At 40.9% G+C, this 20,326-nt stretch overlaps 1 protein-coding gene across 4 annotated transcripts in view; it reads right to left on the reverse strand.

Moving 5' to 3' along the window:
* Nucleotides 1–1,277: 1,277 nt before the first annotated feature.
* Nucleotides 1,278–20,326, reverse strand: part of LOC115373549 (DENN domain-containing protein 3-like) — a 30,105-nt gene continuing 11,056 nt past the window's right edge. For 2 of the 4 annotated variants that reach the window (XM_030072012.1, XM_030072011.1), the window contains exons 10-29: nucleotides 18,260–18,379; nucleotides 17,669–17,784; nucleotides 17,353–17,508; nucleotides 16,379–16,475; nucleotides 15,917–16,020; nucleotides 14,938–15,125; nucleotides 14,380–14,536; nucleotides 14,031–14,226; nucleotides 12,426–12,594; nucleotides 11,646–11,735; nucleotides 8,968–9,227; nucleotides 8,650–8,820; nucleotides 8,031–8,160; nucleotides 7,385–7,492; nucleotides 4,435–4,574; nucleotides 3,961–4,121; nucleotides 3,576–3,712; nucleotides 2,791–2,909; nucleotides 2,158–2,295; nucleotides 1,278–2,032 (exon numbers count right to left, since the gene is read on the reverse strand). In XM_030072012.1, coding sequence (XP_029927872.1) covers nucleotides 1,814–2,032; nucleotides 2,158–2,295; nucleotides 2,791–2,909; nucleotides 3,576–3,712; nucleotides 3,961–4,121; nucleotides 4,435–4,574; nucleotides 7,385–7,492; nucleotides 8,031–8,160; nucleotides 8,650–8,820; nucleotides 8,968–9,227; nucleotides 11,646–11,735; nucleotides 12,426–12,594; nucleotides 14,031–14,226; nucleotides 14,380–14,536; nucleotides 14,938–15,125; nucleotides 15,917–16,020; nucleotides 16,379–16,475; nucleotides 17,353–17,508; nucleotides 17,669–17,784; nucleotides 18,260–18,379 — 2,976 coding nt within the window. In that variant the 3' untranslated portion in view covers nucleotides 1,278–1,813. The remainder of the gene's footprint in view (nucleotides 2,033–2,157; nucleotides 2,296–2,790; nucleotides 2,910–3,575; nucleotides 3,713–3,960; nucleotides 4,122–4,434; nucleotides 4,575–7,384; nucleotides 7,493–8,030; nucleotides 8,161–8,649; nucleotides 8,821–8,967; nucleotides 9,228–11,645; nucleotides 11,736–12,425; nucleotides 12,595–14,030; nucleotides 14,227–14,379; nucleotides 14,537–14,937; nucleotides 15,126–15,916; nucleotides 16,021–16,378; nucleotides 16,476–17,352; nucleotides 17,509–17,668; nucleotides 17,785–18,259; nucleotides 18,380–20,326) is intronic. The other 2 variants (XM_030072013.1, XM_030072015.1) reach the window with 1 other exon arrangement.

Here is a 20,326-nt window from a genome sequence, read left to right on the forward strand (position 1 = left end):
ACACTTAATGCATCAAAAAGGATGCATTCACACCTTTCCACAAGTTAGAGATTTATAAAAAGCTAATTCAATAAGTTTGTCAACTACTGCCCATTTTCTGCACCATGCAACCAGTGTTCTTTTGATTTGGGTGTGGGATAGAGCCACACCAAATTGCAAAAGTAAGTCCAGTCTTAATTAAATGTCAGTGTTGGCTAGACCCACTGATATAACAGATCTCATGCTAGTGCAGAAAAAGCACAAATTGACATCTTAGTCATACCTTGCATTGTCATAGAAAGTAGGAGATAATTAGTGTTTCTTTGAAATTGCCCCCAAATTGCATCAACATTTACCTCGAAATGTATTAAAACAAACATTTACTGTGTCACCAGACTCATATTTCATACCCAATACATCATTAAAATGACACCAGAGCTGCCACTGGTTATGGAGTTTATGAAATATCATGAAATCTTATAACTGCAGCTTGAATGCAACTTCAGTTCTGTGCAGCTCAGATGTATTGGAGTTCCAGAGGAAAACCATCCAATACAAATTTGGTTTGCAGCATCATTTGAAAGGTGCAGAATGAGATTGGTGACACAGTTACTGTAAAAGTAAAAATGTTGGTTTTCCATGAATTTTGAGGCAAATGTTGATGCAGATTGGGGGTAAATTCAAAGACATTTCAAATACATTACTTGACAATTGTCACATACTTGCAACGGAATTTGTGGCCAAATAAAACGAAGTGTTACTCATTAAATTATTATTACTGAGTGTTCAGTGTTGATTAATTCATAATCAGGCAGTGATTTGATTACTATGACTTTCCACTTGCATGTTGACATCTTGTAGGCCTGCCGAGCTAAATGAGCAGGGATCAGCTACCATTTTGAAGGATGACTTATGAGCTGACTGCAGGCTCTGAACTCCTGCATTGACAGCACTGCCTATGTGGCACGAACAAGCTACAGCAGAATGGTGGTGAGGAAGTAGTTACCAAAACTAAAACTCCAAAACTCTCTTCCCCTTATAAGCTGAATCAAGGATAGCCTTTACTTGCATACTGGTATTTTATGCAGTTGACACTAATCTAATGAAGAGGTTATTCCACGAACACCAAGCATGCACATACACATAAAAACTGATACTTCCATACATGATACATACCACATCAATATAAAAATGGGATATTAATATGTATGTGGAAGTTTATTTAGCAAATAAACTGAGACCTGTGTAATGAGGAGTCTTATTGTGATATTTCAGCATTTTACTGTTACTTTAAATAGTTGTGGCACACCATTTACATTAAATCCAAATTTTATAGAAGGAACATACTGTATGTATTGTTTTTTTTTTTTTTTTGTGTTTCCTCATTTTCTTGCACTCAGGTCCTTGCTTATGCTCCAGGGCAGTGTTGAAAAAAGAACTGCATGTTCTTCAACAAAATCTTTATTTTGAGAACATTTCTGTTTGCAGAGCTGTCTTTTCTGTATGGTCCTAAAAGTCAAAATGGCTCAAGACATCATAGGTTGCTTTCTTCATTTTGCATCCTCAGTTGATCTGAACAAAACAGTTACAAGCAGAGAACGAACCACAGCGTCATGGTCTCAGGTGTGGCCTGTGACGGAGAACTCAGCATCTCTTCATTGTTATTTTTCTCAATTCACGTTTACTCCTGCTCCTCTTGCTCTACTCCACATGGTGATCTTGATGTCAAAATTAAGTATCTGAAGAGGAAAAAGTTTGTTTTTTTCTTTTCTTAGGGAATCTTCTCTCGTCTCCATTTTATTCTCATCTTGACAGCTACTCTTCTCTTTCTTCTCTACTCGACTTTCCAGATGGCGATCTTGCCATCTCGGCATGCAGATCCGCTCATCACATAGCGGTCCTCGGCAGAGCAGAGAGTCTGAACGCTGTCTGAATGGGCCTGCAGCTCTTTGACCACAGCATGGCTCTCTGGGTCCAACACCAACACCTGACTTCTCAGCTGACCGTCATATTGACCCCCGACTCCGCTAGAGCCACGACAGCCCACCCAGATCTGAGGAGAGGAGACGACATTAAGGAAAGGTAGTGTGATCATGGCAGTTGTAAGAAAAGGAGAGGAGAAAAGATGAGTGACACTAAAGCAAAATGGTATTATTTTTGACATGATATTATAAGTACCTGATTCTTTACTCTAATCATACAGGTGACCCCTGTAGTGCCTGGCAGGGAGATTCTCTTAAAGGGACGGCTGTGGTCCTTAATGTGCCAGAGACACAGCTCCCCTGAGTCAGCACAGCCTGTCCACAACTGCCCTTGCTGGAACGAACACACACACACACATACACACACACACACACACGCACGCACAGAAATAGGAAAGTCAAATTTAAAGTCTGTACAGTACCTTTAGCACACACACATTTCTCTGATGAGTTCAGGCAAGCCGTCATCCTCAACATGCAAAGTTATGCCCTTCATTTGAAGGCATGGAGAAATATGAGCAACATCTACTCAACTATTGCATTTCAGCTGTTGCCAGTACTTTTCTATCCTTATTAACTCTTATGGCAGCCCATTGTAATGAAGTTGCATCTCAGTGTGCAAGTATTAACATGGGAGTAGTAAAGGTTTGAATCTGTCAGCTGCTGTGGCTACTGAACATCAAACATCTGACAAGAAAATTTTACAATTAACTGCTTGATGTCCTGCTGCCTTGCATGGTTTATTCATGAACTATCGACTAACTGGCTTGACTTGCTGATTAAGTAACTGACCGACTAGTGGCTTGTTTCTTATTGACTGCTCAGTCACCTCGAGGATGAGGACGAAGCTGCTGAAGCAACTGGGCATGCTCCGTAGGTCGTCAGGAAGCGCTATCCTCCTCTGCGGCGCCCCGTTCTTCCTCAGTTCCACAATGCTGTCACCACAACCTGCACACACACGACCACAGCCATTTCTGTTCAACAAATCTTTCTTCGTAGGCTCCTCTTTACTGGGCAGGCAAATTAAGAAGCATTGTGGAGATGCTGATTGGTTGAGTGGTTGGAGGAGTGATCGATCACCTGTGTTGCTTTTGCGGTTTGGTGAGTTTGAACCAGAAAGAAATGACAACAAAAGGTTTGGATAGATTTAACAAGAGGGATGTTAGGAAAGCTCAGCAAGGTTTCTCCTCAGCTTCCCTGTTACAAAGGAGGTGCATTTTAAGTATACATGATAACAGGGGTGTCATTCCTTTTCACCCTCACTAAAGGTCTCCTGGATGCCAATACTCAAAATGACAGAAGGCATTAGAAGCTATAGTGACAAACACAGAGGCACAGTCAGGTATTAGTATGACATTTAGCCATGGGAGCTACTCCAAGCTGCAGTAAAGAGCAAAGCAGCTTTCAGATGACAGCTAAGTGATGTTACAGAAGTTATTCAATATGAAATTATATTGTGTGAGAGTGATAAAGGATGTGTGCGCATGAATGAGACGGAATTATACAGATAATTGTTCACATGGATTAACTGAAGTTGAAAGCTGAAAAAAGATGAGAACTAAAAAAAAAAAAAAAAAAAAAAAAAAAAAAAAAAAGTGGAGTGTGTGCACTTACAGCACCACAGGGTGCCGTCATGGATCTGTATGGAGGACAGGCGATTACAGTTAATCTGGAACTGCCGCTTCACTTTGAGACTTGACGAGTCCCAGTGCAGAATGGTCCCGTCACAGCTACAGGAGTACGGCTGCAGACTGCGAGAAGATACAGAGAAAAGGTTACTTCAAACATACATGTTTTTGCAGTATTGAAATATTGCAGTATTGTAGTATTTTGCCATATTGCACCATACAGAGCCACCACACAAAATTTAGCAGCAGGAGAAAACTGCTTTCAGAAAAGTCAAAAAACTGCATATGCATCTCTGTGGGTTGTGTGGGTTGATTCTTTACCCTGTTACATGACAAACACTTGACAGTTAACAGAGCTGGAGATAATCTACCAGTTTTGGTGATCTCTGCTGTCCAAAGCGAAGCCCGTCACTTCGTGTCTGTGTTCGGTCAGTTGCTTGTTGCAGGACATGCTGCGAGTGTCGATGATGTAGATCACCGAGTCCTCGGAGCCAATCCACACCTGCTCCTGGAACAATCCCAGCATGCAGTTCTTGGAAGCCGTAGAGGAAAGAAGACAGAGGAGTTGACAGCAGTTTCACTGCACTTTGATTATGTGTGTATGCATGTACAAGTTTATATCTCTGTGTTAGTTACCAGCAAGCAGACACAAATGATTCATTAAACAGAGGAGAAAAAAAAAGAAAAAAGAAATCACACTTCGTAGGTATGACGTCACTGAATGTGTACATGTAAATGTATTTCTTGCTGAGAATGTCAGAATGACTTCACTCAACTTGACTCTGCAATCATTTTAATACAAAGCCAAAACTCCTGGTGAAAAAATGTTATATCTTTGTTCTTACCAGCTGCGACGCTCCAACCTGGACACAGTCCTGCAGCATGGACCAGCTCGCTGCATCAAACACAATCACCCTGCCTCCGCTCAGAGCCACCCACAGCTTAGGGTTCCCGTTGCCTTCTGAATCACTGCAACTCAACTGGCCTGCAGAGAGGAAGAACAGGGGAAGAATATGGGGGGAAAGTGAGGGAAAGGGGGAAGGAGAAAGAGTGAGAGGGTGATAGATGGGTAACAGAGTAACACAGGGAGGGAGAAACAGGAGGACAGAGAAAGACGAGGAATAAGAGATAATGAAGAGAAAAAAAAACATTACAGAGAGGCAAAGACAGGCACACACCCAAACGCAAATTATTTGATTATTCGAACATGAACCATGGCATCATAGAAAAACAGTGGTCAGTCTGTAGAGAGGTCAGCAGTACAGTGAAAATGATTTTTAGCTCTGTGAGAAACGTGCCATCTACTTCATTTGCAACTCCTAAAAATGTTGGCAAGCATAACAGATTTAAAGATGGTGCTCTGAGACTTGGACCCAAACTTCCCTGTGGAGGAGGCCTGAGCAAAAACTGAATTTCTCAACAGGGATGAACAATGAGCAGCTTGTAAAGTATCCATCTGAAAGCCAAGTGCAAGTGCTCATAACGACAAACAACCCACTGGCCTCATCCAAACCAGATGGTTGAGTAATTTTCTTTCCATTTTATATTTTTGCTTTGTCAGTGCCTTCTTACGATCCTGACGCTTTGCTTCATTCTGTGAAATGTGCTGTAAGAACACATCAGCAGTTTCCAGACCATTTATGTTTTCTGTCACAGCGTCAACAACATATGAGACTCTCACAAGACAGTTATTATCCTGCCTGCCAGACTAATCAGGTTATGTGGACAGGTTTCGCTAGAGCATCTGCTGCCACACACACACACACACACACACACACACACACTTACAGTGGTGGAAAAAAGTTTTCGGACACCCTTAAAATTTTACACAATCTCAAATATTATCATGAAATATTTGTGTAAAAATCTTTTTTGTGTTTCAAAAGGTGTGGCTGCATTAGACAGATACAAACAAATCCAAATCATATTTTTTTGTTTATTGTTTACCAGAAAAACTAACAAAACTAAATTCTTGACAAATCCTTCTGACCACAGAATCTTCTTCCAGTTCCTGGCTGTCCAGTTCTTGTGTGCCTGGGCTCAACGATGCCGGGCTAGCCTCTGTCTCTCATTGATCAGGGGCTTCTTGATAGCCTTGTAGGACCTTAAGCCATGATCTGAAAGTCGGCCACGTACAGTGCGGGTGGAACACTGGACACCAGTTTGGTTTGACCACTGCTGCTGAAGCTCCTGTGATGTCATTCGGCGGTTTTGCCTGCACATGCGGATTAGGATGCAGTCATTTCTTGCTGAAGAAACCCTTGGACGCCCAGGTCTTGGTTTGTCTTCCAAGCTGTTGGTTCGTCTGTATTTCTGCAGAGTGTATCCAACTGCTGAAGGACTGCATCTGCACTTCCTGGCTATCTGGCGGCAGCTGTACCCTTCCTGGCTGAGAATCTTTATCTTCAGGCGTGTTTCCTGCATTAGGTTCCTTGTTTTAGCCATTTTTGTGTCTGAAGAACTTTCAAATGTGCTGGCTTTATATAGACACGAAGCTTGGCAACAAAATTTGTGTCTTTTAATAAAAAGAATGACCTTCATCACTGGTACCAAAATGACCCAATACTCAAAATTTCTTATGTATTTTTATGGAACCAATCAATTTTAAGTTTTTAATGAAGTTTTTAGGATTTGTTTAGTATTTTGGCTGTGACTGTACTAAAAGAAATTGCACTTGAGGACCTAAGAGTGATTCTTAATGCAATATTTCACAAATGCATGGGGTGTCCGAAAACTTTTTTCCACCACTGTATGTCCCTCTGCCAACATGTTTACATGTAAAGCCACAGAATGAATTTGAATTACAATTAATCCTTTTTTAACCAGAAAAATTGGTCAAGGACAGATTCTCAATCATAATTTGCCTTTCCCATGCACATTCACCTACAGAGGCAAATAGCCACCATGTGTACACTCTGAAACACCGCAACCACTAAGAACACACTCTGATTTACAGCAGCATACAAGGTGAGGAGCCACAAGGGAATTGCAGGCAACAAAAGCAACTTTCCTGTCTCACTCTCATAATTAAAAATACAAAACCCGCTGAGATGCAGATGCAAAAACTGCATGCTCTCAGTCCACTGCTCACACACAGAGTCACAGACACACACTAACATAAAGTGGTTTTGTCCCTCCTCGCTGACCTGAACGCTCATTAGGAATATTTAACACCAGAGTCAACAGAGACCGAACATCTTGTGACTGCAAGAGCCAGCAGAGAGAAAGGATGCAGAGACGAACATCAGTGGCGTAACAAAAAGTGGTTTCAGCCTGTCAGCAGTGATTATAATTACACAGAAATTGATTATCATTACACAGAAGCTTCTATGAAGCTATTAACTATAAAGGACGTTTCGGGTTCATTTCAGTTAGAAGACTAAAGGAAAATATGCAGTGCTTGATTTGCACGGCGCTGGGAGCAATAAAGATGATATAATTATTCCCAGGAACATAGCAGGGGATTTTTTTTACTACTGTACAGTGTATCAAGGGGTGGTGTGTGTGTGTGTGTGTGTGTGTGTGTGACTTGAGGTTTCTTGGGCCTTATCCAACAAAACCTCTGTAATGGGAACGTCTACTTGACAGCCCTAATAATGACATATTCATCCTCACCAATGAAATATAAGCCATGTTACTGTGAAGAGGCTCATCTTGATCGTGGTCCCAGGATCACTAATTTAAGGTGTGTGTATTAGTAAATATAATGATTTTGCCAAGCAGGTGGCCATGTGAAGTTACATTTTTAATACTATTGGAATAATGCTTTACACTATTTCTCCGTAAATCTGGTACCTGGTGTGTATAGCAGCACATGTACAGTCTGAGGTTCAGCCAGGTCCAGTGATGGGTTGATCTTGTGTTTCAGGGTCTCTGAGGTGGTCTTAGGCACCATCATGGGCACTAGACAGAGACAGAGAGAAAGCAAGAGAGATAGAGAGACTCACATTTGAAAATAACATTAAGACGGCATTAAGCAAAACTAAATGTTATTATTCTTTGTCGTAAATGGCGTTGTCAACAACGTCTAGGACCCAGGAGAGCCCCGCTGTCTGAGTGGTAGAGAGTGTACCATTAAGGCCAAGTCACTGTCATAGAGACCTGCATTTGACTCCAGCCTGGGTGTCATCATCTTTCTCTGTGCCCTGTATTTCCTGTCTCTTTCTGCAATGACTGTGACAGTCCAATAAAGCAAAACGCAAATAACCAACAAAATGAGTAACTAACTAAATAAACAAACATCCAGGACCCAAATCACTGTGGGCAGGTCTTTTGCTTGCTTTAGCTTGCTGAAACAAACTGGTGGTATCCTTGTCAATAGTTCAGAGGTCCGACAGTTCATAGGCCTAATAGTGACGGTAGAGTGATAAACAGCATATAAATAGCACAGGCAGTGATGATTTTTCTTTTGAGATTAGGAGGTAGAAGAATGTGCCCATACCTTCATGTTTGACTTTGTCAAAGTAGGCTAGCTTTGATGCAGCAAAGATGGATCTCTGGGTTTGCAGGCAGCCCACCACGGCATCCATTAACAGGACATTGGTCAGAGCCTGGGCCACGTACTGAGGGTCCTACAGAGACAGACACGGAGCTACATGTGGGCACAAAATAGCAGCAATATATGTGTAGCCTATGTTGGACAACTATTGCACCCATTTACAAGGCATCAGTGAGTATGCAATCTATTAACTGGCCAAGAGGACACAAAGTTTCAGGTTGATAAACACAATTCAAAGGTATCTAAACTGAAAATTGTATGTTTAAGTATGCATTTGGCCAGGTCTCTATATATTCTTTTATTAATCCAAACATTTCAAAAACTCAAATTTATTCTGATGAGATTCAAAAGAGCCTGTTTCTATTTTAGTAGTGCACTGAATAAACAGCTGAGCACACCAGGACATTAGCAGTCTGCTATTTTTACTCTTTTTTTATTTAGTTTTTCTTCTCTGCTGCACCTGCACACCACTGTGGTTTTGGATGAGCGTGTTCTATTTTTGCGGTAGTCAGCGTGGCCAACCCAAAGTGTTCTGAAGTCCATTAATCACGTGTCGCTTTACCTTGTGTTGCTCGGCCATCTTGCGTCCAGCCCACATCTCTTTAACCACGAGGTTCCAGAGGTCAGTCTCTGTTTTCAGGTTGGCCTCAAACATCTCAGGCCTGCTGGAGGTCTGAATACGAAGGGAGGGGATACGAAGGAGCAGGAAAGGAGCTGAGGAGATTTTTACCTCCTAACGAAAGAAAGACAGAGGAAGAAACATTATTTATTATCAAGAGGGCCACTCTGAATTTGGTGATCTCCAGTGAGACACAGGTCATGAGATATGTTCATGTCTTTTAAACAAATATCCTTCTTTTGTTTTTTAAGCGCACTTGACCTGTATGTCCCTGAACTTGGTTATTTCTAGGAATCCCGGCCGTCCCTCGGTGAGCAAGAACAGACGTTTCTGTGTCATGGCGATTTTGCCAACCCCATGGGAGGTCTTGACGCAGGACGACAGCTTGTAGACACACTCGCTGTTGTCAAGGTGTTCAATGACTTCCGAGGGCAGGTTGACGTCCTGCGCCTCGGCCTCCGTCTCCTTCCAGAAGGTGTAGAAGTCTCTGAAGAGTTCGGGGTCCACCAGCTTCTGATGGCCTGGGACGGACAGAAAGACAGGTTCAGATAGACAAAATAAGTAATCAGTTACACATTCATTGTCAGACTGGTGCATTTTGTTGTTAAAGTGTTACTAAATGACTAACTTCACAAGGCTCCATAAAATATTATGATCAAAACATACACCCAGACGAAAGATTACAAACGGTTCACACGCGCTTTTAGTTTAACTATGTACCATAACACATAACACTTCACTTCTTCCATCTGACCATGCAGGATTACATTTCACGATCAAATAACATGTACACAAAGCAGGGACCACAACATGCTGGGAGAAACAACTGTTCTGCAGCAGCCACACAGACTTCAAAGAAGTCTTTATGGTGGCTGGAGACATGAAACATGGAGGAGCGCGACGAGCTGACATGAGACAAAAGTCGTGAAATGGATTCACACTCAAAAAGTTGTGAGCTCTGAGCCATCGGGACACATATACACACTTCAGTTTCACACACATATACACACTTCAGAGGAGGGTGTAAAGGCTCACTCCATTTGTTACATGTTTGAGGCCACTTACGACACTGCATGCATACTTTACATCACGACTGACAGTTTTCCCAAGCATGCAGAACTTGTAATTTTCCTGCCTCCCCAGCAGCATCCATTTACATTCATTTTGTTATGGTATGAAGTCTGGAGGTCTGTAATCCATCACAATTAACTTCCTGCCTTATTAACCCTTTGAAACTTGAGTAACTTGGGTTTTTTCGAAAATATAGGGAAAAAGACAATAAGCAACTTAGCAAGAAATGACCTGAATATTAGATAATAATTATTAGAAAACTGTCCAAAAAGGGGGATGTGTCTGGAAGATTATAATTATTATTATAATTAATTTAAAACTGTGTTACAGGGATTGGTGTATTTGGCTGCTCTTGTGCTGTTGGGAAACTCTGACTTCAAAGAAACAGCAGTGTAGCTGAAAAACCAAACCATAAGAAAACATGAATGCAAGCATGGTGTTGATTTGGCTGCTTGTTTCTTTAAAAAGCTATTATAGTTACTCTAGCTGCAAACTTGGAAATATTTGAGCTCCCCACAAGCATTAAATCAAGTTTCATGTCTTTTTGCACAATAACAAAATGAAAGGCAAGAAAAGGCTGTCAGCAAGATGAAAAAAAAAATGCAAATCTAAAGAAGTGTGGTATGCTTTGGAAAATAGTTTTGTAAGCGTGCAGTGTAGTAAATGGGCTAAAAAAAAAAAATAAATAAAAAAATGAATGGTCCCTTAAGAGTAGTGATGCACCCACACTGAGAATTTCCTCATTACTAAAGGCCCATACCAAAAAGCCATGAGCAATGAGAGAAATCAAAGTTAATTAATTTTCTGCCAGTTTTCACATATTAGAGCCCCCCCATCAAGAAAAATGGATTATCTCAATCCATTTTTGTTCAAAGACCCAAAACTAATAGTCTTGTACTAATGAGACTAATAAGTAGAGCTGAACAAAGGTAACGAATGATCTTGGTACACCGTCTGTCACTGCATCAAGTTGAAGTCTTGGAGTTGGTATCTTCAGAGGCAACGCGGTTTTGGTACATCTCTCTGTTCACTTTATTAGGCACTTGGGAAAGCAGAAAGGCACAAGCCAGCTATGTCGAATAAAGACTAAACAGTGCATCTGGGTGGCAGCATGCAGGTCATGCATTAGTGTGGTTAGCATATTTTCTTGACTCTTTAGTCAAGCCTAACAGATGGTGTGTTCTTGCCAGATCTGGGTCAATTACAAGGTAGAGTCTTCTCTCCTTTTGAGTGCTTGCCGGCTGCCTAGAGAGCACGCTGAGCTCAACTGGATCCGTCTGGGGGAATTTTCTGCATCTGCTATGCCAAACAATCAAATGTAAAAATCCTGCAAGATTACTGTCGGATCCAAAAGGATTTTATCTGACTGTTACAGCACTCAGAAATGCTACATGTATGTCCAAAAATCATGAGAACTTTATTTGAGTTCTTAACCAGATTTTCTTTCATTTGTTACCATTTGCTCCTGCTTTAGGACACAGTCTGAGAACATTTTGATGTGATGAGCGCTCATCTCTAAGTAACTGAACCCAGATCTGGCTGTCCTAGGCCAGAGCTGTACATATACACAGTTTAATAAAGTGCCATTTACAACATGTTGCTGCCCCCTCTTCCAGGGCTATGAAGTATTGGACACACATAGCCTTTGTAATTCTCTCCATAACCTCACTGAATCACATGTTGCTTTGCAGCAGCACCAGAACAAAACTGCAGAGCTATCACGCCTTCCACTTGTGGGGAAATCAGTGAATTTCCCTAAAGTTTACCCTGACTTTCAACATTTTAGTGTCCACACTGTATGTATCTACAGCTCTGGTGTGATCTTATCATAGAAATCATGTGATTTATATGATTTCTATGGGTCTTACCCTCGACAGACGCTGAGGAGTCAAAGGAGAAGACTGATTTGGAGGACGGACTTCTCAAAGCTGTGTCTGAGGACGAGTCTCTCTTAGATTCTACCAAAGTCAATCACATTATGATCAGATGATATGACTACAAAAATACTGTGTTTTGAAGCTGCAATTTAGCGTGTTAAGTGTGTGTGTTAGCATTTAAGTGTTTTACATCCAGATCTGCATTTGCATTCTTGTATGTGATAGTGGCCATCTCTGCATGCATGTAGCATGTGTTACTGTACATATACGTGTGTGTGTGTGTGTGTGTGCGTGTGTGTGCATGCATATTTTGTATTGACATCTGTATGCAAGTGTGTGTTTTGTGTCTGTGTGTACCTGAATGTGTGCATGTGTTGCAGCAGTATGTACATTTACATTTTGTGATGTAAAAATCCAAAAAATCCAATAAAACATACTGCTTACTTCTGTGCCACTTTTCCATTAATCGCATTTTTATTCATGGATGTGGAACTTGAATCTGCATCACTGCTGTTTTGGGATCAGCGCGGGTTAAACTACTGTTGCTGCTGCTGATAAAATGCATTTTCTTTTCTTATGTGTATATGTATTTGAAGAGTACATGTAAACTAACAGTGTTTATATATATATATACACACGTGTGTGTGTGTGTAAAAAAAAAAAAAAAATCAAGTGACCTACAATCCAGCGATCCAGATTTTCCTCACTCCCTCTTCTCTTTTGCCCAAACACACACACACTCACACTACAGCCCCATTCTTTCTCTCTTACCAACAGTGAGAGCATCAAATAAGCGGTGTATGGTGGCTATATCCTTAACGATGCCAGACTCTTGGACACAGCGCACAAACTCCTCCTGATGCAGATGTGTCCTGGGCAGCACAAATTTCTTAACATGGTCATCGGGCTTCACCAGCAGCTTCTCATTCTCAGTCTTCACCTAAAAAACAAAAAAAAAACCAAAACAAAACAAAACAATACTGCTAGCATCAGCAGCAACACCAACATCGAAAACTACACATCACCACAAGCCATCTGTAGAAACAACAGAAAAAAAAAACAGCGACAAACATCGTCAACATCATGAATAGCTGCAACATCAACACTGTCACAAACAACATCAACAGGAGAAACAGTGAAAACACCATCATCACCGTCAACACAAACAATAAAATTACTGTCATCGTCATCACCAGCAATCAAAGCAATACAAATAAGGCAACACCATGATCATTTTATCCACACTCATTAATATCAACTTAATTAACACAAGTTGCCATGTGGAAAGGGATTTGAAACCCTGACTGAAAACTAAACCACTTGCTATACATTGTATATGTTTGCAGGTACTTTGCTATCATTAATTTTCCCGCTGAAACTGTCATGTTTAATGTGCGTTGATTATGAGATATAGCACCGATAATGCATTATATCCATATTATTTTAAAACATACGTAATAGTGGTATAAATTCCTAAAGTCCAGTTTATCAGATGGTGGAATTTTTACCTAGAAGCTGAGCCTACCGGCCTCTCCTCTTTAAGTGTATTATATTCTCATTGTACACCTTTATATAACACCCCTATGTGAAATGAGAAAATGATCAAATTGACTTGCAAATACACTCCTTTTGGCAAATACACACACACAATTTTGGTACAGAGGTGGCTTTTTGTGCTAAAATTGTAATTGTGACACAACTGTGAAGCATTTAAAAAACTAGCTGGGTAAACTGTTCCATTACCACAGCAACATCCATGCAATAAGTTGTATATTGTAAAAAAAAAAAAAAAAGATTAGAGTTATAAAATGAAAAGTCTTGTTATCTGTCTCATTTTCAGCAACATGCTAGTCATGGATTTTGTCAGGCCAATCACTGGAATGCAAAGCTTGCAGACAGTCAAAACTGGGTCAGCAATCATAACTGCGCTTCAGATACCAGCAAACTAAATTAGATTTAATAATCACTCCTTTCCACTTATGCTGAGCAGGGTTCCATTGGCATGGGGATTCAGAACATCAAATACTTACTCTTTGTTCATTGTAGACTTTAAAGGGAGATGTTAAGGCAAACCTAAGTGGCATTTAACAGTCATCTTTTCAGCTTAATTTGAGGATGGAGGCATTTTGAGGGGGGTGAAGGGTGTGGTGGCGATGTGGGGGTGTCTTGTTCCTTGTCAATAAACATATACATAACACAGCCTCCTTGCTGATTATGCAAATAAAGTCAGTAGGACTTTGAACTGAATGGACAGTTTCGAGAGGCAAACACGCAATATTACCAAAATTGAGACACATGGACATGCAGTGGAGCCCAAATCTCTCCCTTCAACCGCTACAAAAACATCCATGGGAAATAGTGGATGTGCAAGCTCACCTTGAGGATAAGTCTCTTAAGTTCAGGTCGTCTGTCAGCTTGCTGCCTCTCCTCTCTGCGCAGTGCGTCCACGAGCCATGTGACCAGCTGGGTGGGGAAGATGGCTGTGTCCGTCTTATACAGGTTCTGGAAATCACTCAGAGCGTCGAGGCGTCGTGAACACAATGTGTTGATGAAACCACGCAAGTAATAGAATCTACAGAGAAAAAAATTTTAAAAAATTCATTCATCATACTGTCCCTCTTCACTAGGCCACCCTGCTGCCGACTTTCTTAATCTATGATCATATAAAAAGGGGGTTTGTTAAAATATGACAGCAGGTGCACAAATAGTGATATAAGCCGAGTACCTGGCCAGCAGAGCAGAGTTCTCAGGTGGGACACAGAAGATGGCCTTGCCAAGCTGCAGGATCAGCTCACTGTAATAACTTTGGACAGAGTGGAAGGACAGAGCGGCTGGGAAGTCTGGCAGCTTAAACACGTTTACAGGCTTAGGAGCTGCTCTCACTGGAAAGGAGAAAGAGAGGGAGTTTAGGAAAGATGTTTGGAAGGAGAGGACAAGAAGGCGAAAGGGATAGAGAGGGAGAAAGAATGAGAGGAAAGATTTCTGCTACATTTCCAAGCCACGGTTTGCACATTTTGAGTGCCTCTGTTAAAAAAGCCAGCATGCACGACACCAGGCCGCTGGCTCTGTTAGACCTCACCTAAACACCTGTGTTTACCCTGCTATTTCCTGTGAAAAGGCTGCATTGTAAATCGTACACAATCTACAAAAAATATCTGTATCAACTTAGATCAAGTGACCCCTCCATTTTCAAAGCATTTCAAAACTGACGTAAATGTGTGTGTGTGTCTTTTTGAGTTTGGTCCATATATTTCTGTTTATGCTGTACATGTGTTTATCTCACATAGGTCAGGTATAATGATCCTGCTCAGCACTGTGTGTCTGGGGAAGCTGATTGGTCGGTCGTCCCCCAGGTTAGGGAGGCTCATCCCCAGCCTCTTATTCAGCCTGTTCTCCGTGATGGAGCTGTTTCTCCTGGCTTGAATCTCCTGCATGGTGGGTCTGCGGGGGATTTCAACCATAGCTTTCATCCTGCAGGACAATTTAGAGAAGGTTATTAATCATTTGCAATGGTGTTGCTGTCTCAACTCAAAAAGAGTGACGAGATGAAGACATGGAAATGGACTGATGACATTGCAAGGAGACAGCCAGACAGAAACGGAGGAATGTCATGTAGGATCTGTCTTGTTTGCAAATGGAATACAAAAACAGACGTGTGGCGTTGAGGAAAAATGACAGACATATAGCTGGGCTCACAATCTACTGCACATTCATCTGATGTATGTACTGCATGCCAGGGAAAAAAATGGATGTATGTTTATGTTAATATATCAAACGGGCTTTCGTAAAATGATGGATGGTTCTGTGTTATCTACATTAACCATCAACATATTACCATAATGAATACATTGGCTCAATCAGTTTTTGACAAATGTAAAATCTCTGCCTGGCCGTCACTTAAGCCTCTTTAGATAAAAACACTAGAATATTATTGTGTTCGATGGCATTTTGTTTATCTGTTGAGGTTATGAAAATGAGATTACCAGAGTCATTTATTAGTGATATTTAATTAAGATTGATTTTCATGGGATTGCTAGGATTATTAGGGCTGGGGTTGTAGCAAAGAATTCAGAGGCTCAGGGTGTAGAACAGGTACAGGCTTAGATGCTGACTTTCACGTGTTGAACTTCATGGCTGTCATCTGGTTGAGCGATATCAGCTCTATTTAAAAAAAAATCTATCTGGGTCTCAAGTTGACTCTTGAACCTCACTGATCTGATCATTCAGGGTAAGACTTACTATCAGAGCTCATAATGACTTACTTCTGTGTCTCAGAACGAGTGTTGAGCTCCATGCGTGTGAAGGCGTCCATCTTCCTGTTGAGGCGATCCTTCAGGAAGGAGTGGAAGATGTGGGTCTCCAGTACCTACAACACATTCACTTTGCATGAGTGCCCAGCACAGCCTGCTGGGGAGATGTGAATCAACTTGCTAAAATCCAGAGGGCAGGGTGACTGATTCACTTCCACTGTGTGTCAACAGAAACACAAAAAATACATGGTGCTCTGCGGAGCCTCAAAGGCATGTGAATTTCACGGTTATATTTTGGCATTTGCTTGCTGCAGGGTAGGTAGTTATGCATTCTCAGGGCATAGTGTGAGTTGGCCAGATGAATAATGAAAATCAGATGTGCAAATGGGTGATAAAAATAAATAAATACATAAGAAATTAAACATCTATGAAAAAGAAAAAAATGTACTTGCTGTGTACCAAGTTAGTGTTTACCTTCTTGTAGAAAAGCTGTTCACCTGACTCTCTAGTCTTCAGAAACTCCTCACTGTTAAACACTCTGTGCTCGTAGTTCAGATGACTGCTAACATCCCTGTGACATATATATTTATATAGATATATAGATACATATACACAAAAGATACATGCAAACAAATTACAGCACAGATACAGACCAGTTGGTAATGGTGTTCATATTATGACCACATCTCACTGGCAATTAAACGTTACAGTTGATCTAAAACATGTCAAATGAGTTGTGATAACAGTCTATATTTTACTGAGCAGAGGATCACAATACAATTTCATTCTGCATATCTATCCATTATCTCTCGCTGTGCCACTTTTGATGCAGAGTCTACAGGAAAGGATACTGTGGGGAATCAAGTCTGACATCTCAGTGAAACCAGAAGAAAAGCACAAGACAGATAATTGGGACTTTAATTTGTATAAGAGTGATAGCAGAATTTTTTTCTAGCAATGAAATGTCTAAAGACAATTTAAAGAGATTTATTAACAGGAAATACGCATGCAGTCACTTCAAGTGTTCAGAATGTGTGAGTAAAAATTTTACCAAGTCTGCTGACACTCTGTCAAACACTCTTAGATAAAGCAATTGCTATTCATTAAATGAGCTTGGATATAACGGTTTTGAGTGGTGGCAGATTTAACACTACTTTCACGCTCCATGGCCTTTGTGTGGCAGCTTGTATTTTTACGCCTGCTGATCTTTGGAAATGAAATAGGATATTTCACCATGATGATATTATGACATTACACTGCAAACAACATTTTAAGAGAAGGATCACCATCACACATCCTGACCTAAGTGTGTGTGTCCTTGTTGAGCCATGAACATCCAATCATCCGAACAGATCCAATCCTGAATATAACACTTAGAAACTATGCACACACACACACACACACACACACACACACACACACACACACACACAGGCGCGCGGGCAGACCTGAATATGTTGACAATGAGTTCTAGTGTAATTCTCTGGATGTCGTGGTTGAGGTTGCGTTGCCAAGCCCGTCTCTGTGCCCGCTGCTCATTGATGTCAGAGCAGCTGGCATGATGGCACTGATGAAGGTCAAAATGCATCTGCAGTGACAGACACCTGGAAAAAACACACTCTTATAAATACACAGGTGCTACTCCTCCACCAATCTAAGGCTTTAGTATGTATTCCTCCTAGTGACAACAAAATGGGAATATTAACTGATAAAACTGACTGATGTGTCTGTTGTTATGATTATCATCATTCGACACAGCAGTACCTCTGTGTGAAGCAATCTGCAGCAGCCAGGGGAATCTCTGGGAGGTCAACACTCTCAGAACAAGAAGTGGAGACACATCCTTCATCAATGTTAATTAGGATCAGATCATCTGTTTCCTGAATGGCAGGGGAAGGAGGACAGGATAAATGGAACCTGGAGTGGAACTCAAATTGATAAATAATATCAAAAGTCAATCGAAAAAGTAAAAAACACGAAAGCCACGGTCACTGAGAGAAAATGTGGAGCTGCTGTGGAGTTTAACATCGTGGGTTCAAACTGTCTACTTATAGATGTGTATGAGCTGTATTTCATGTAAGTGTCATGTATTTCATGTAAGTGTCAATACAGATGAACCACAATACATATCAACACCCTTGTAAATGAACTTGGGTACTCTCCCGTTGTCCGTTTACACAGTCTTCTGATCGAAGTTCCCAGAACACCTTCGATGATTGTGTCTTGAAAACATCATCGCCATCTCATCTCTCTTATCTGTAGCTTCCTGAGACTTATGTATTATCATGTGGTGAAAACTGTGCCGCGCTTGCTACGTTGATAATTTTAACTTATTAGGAGGGTATGTGAACTCACAGCAGCAACCTCTTCAAAATGGCTGATGTGGCAGCCCATGAGGAAAGCAGTAGGAGCCATGAGGAAGTCCAACATGCCCCTGGCTAGGACGGGAACATAGGGCTGCTGCCACGACAGAGGCTGCAGGACAGAACAGGAAGGCATGAATAAGCAAATAAATGGGATGACAGATGAATGAAAGGATGGATGGATTGGTGGAGGATTGATTTAAATGTCACGACTTTTCAGTCTATGTATTCTACAACAAGACAAAGCAAAGGACAAATGCGTGAATTAGTATCAGCAGAGATCATACTTGAATTGCATAACTGTGAATTTGCCATGCTCATATCAAACAAGTTAATAAACAATGAGTCTTTTGACCTAATGAATTCGATAAAAACGTTAATTTAAAAAATGTTGAGTTGTATGTGGATGTGTGTCTCAGCTTCCTCAGATATACATCCAAGTATAAGGGTCTTTTATCAGCTGCCTCCTCCAATGCTGCCAACAGAAGCCAGGCCCACTCTTCATTTCATAAACACAAGTCATGTGGCCATGTGCCTTACTCAACCACTGACTGAGCCTCAAACCATGCTCCACTCTTGGTGAACAGGGAGAGATAGAGAGAGGGATTAGAAAGCTAGAAATTACAATCTAAAATTACTTTTATGAAGCCTAAAATGCTCAGGTTTTCTTTTAGTCCCAGTAATAGAGGTGTTCATTCAATTCTATGTTTGGCATTGAGCTCATAGTTGGACTGGACTGCATTTTACTGAGAGCTGTTTCCAATATTCTGTCCCCCTCATGTATATAAATAGGGAGGACAAAAAAAAAAAAGAAAGAAAGAAAATCAGAAACACCTCTCAGCATAATGTAGTCCAGTACAAGACCTCTGCAAACTACAACCTCAATAATAAACATAGAATTAAATTTACACATTCTCCACAATGTGAACAAAAACTGAACATTATAAACTTTCTTAAAAAGGTAGAATTTATTACACTGAACTACTAGATTGTACAGGTGGACCTAATAAAGTGGCCACTGAATGTGCATACTGCTGAATTAATAAAATACAGAATTCATCAATGTAATTTGTACAGCAGAATTAGAACGTTAGAAATATATGTCTCCTATTCATTCAGTAGTTCAATATGAGCATGGTAAAAGTCAGATTTATGCACTTCGAGCAAACACTGTTGGCTCTGATCTCTTTGGCTAAATGGCTAAACTAACCTGGAAGAGCAAGAGAACAGAAGCACCATAAGTTTTACATTTTGCACTGGATACTGACTTGAAAAAAAAAATATACACTACTCACAAAAAGTTAGGGATATTCGGCTTTCGGGTGAAATTTCAGGATGAACCTAAAATGCATTATAACCTTTACAGGTGAACTTAATGTGACCTTCTGTAAACTTTTGAATGCACATGTCCAACTGTTCAATGTTTCAGTACTTTTTGCACAAGTTGCTGTTCTCTAACAAGGAGTTTAACGGCAAAATTCACATCAGGTGTTTGATGCTCCAGCTCATCGAGGTTGTATCATTAGGGAATGGCTGCTGGAGACTGGGGTACCTCAAATGGAGTGGCCTGCACTTTCTCCAGACCTGCATCCCATAGAAAACCTATGGGATCAGCTGAGTCGCCGTGTAGAGGCTCGGAGCTCTGTACCCCAGAACCTCAATGTCCTGAGGGCCGCCCTTCAAGAAGAGTGGGATGCCATGCCTCAGCAGACAATAAGTCGACTTGTGAACAGCATGAGACGTCGTTGTCGAGCTGTAATTGATGCTCAAGGGCACATGACAAGTTATTGACACTGACATTTTTTGTTGTGGTATATCCACCACTGTTGTTGGCTTTTGTTTCAAGAAATTGTTTGAGATGAGGAAATCACCAGTGTATGCTTCTACTTAAATGCCCTACTTTCATGATATAATATCACTGTAGCGTGAACATTTTACATTTTTCATAAATTTCACCCAAAAGCAAAATATCCCTAACTTTTTGTGAGTAGTGTATATACAATCACTGATGCTTTTCAGTTTTAGCCAGACTTCTCTCTTGCACGGCAGCGATGCTGAA

This window comes from Myripristis murdjan, chromosome 16 (genome assembly GCF_902150065.1).
Source record: "Myripristis murdjan chromosome 16, fMyrMur1.1, whole genome shotgun sequence".
Lineage (NCBI taxonomy): Eukaryota > Metazoa > Chordata > Actinopteri > Holocentriformes > Holocentridae > Myripristis > Myripristis murdjan.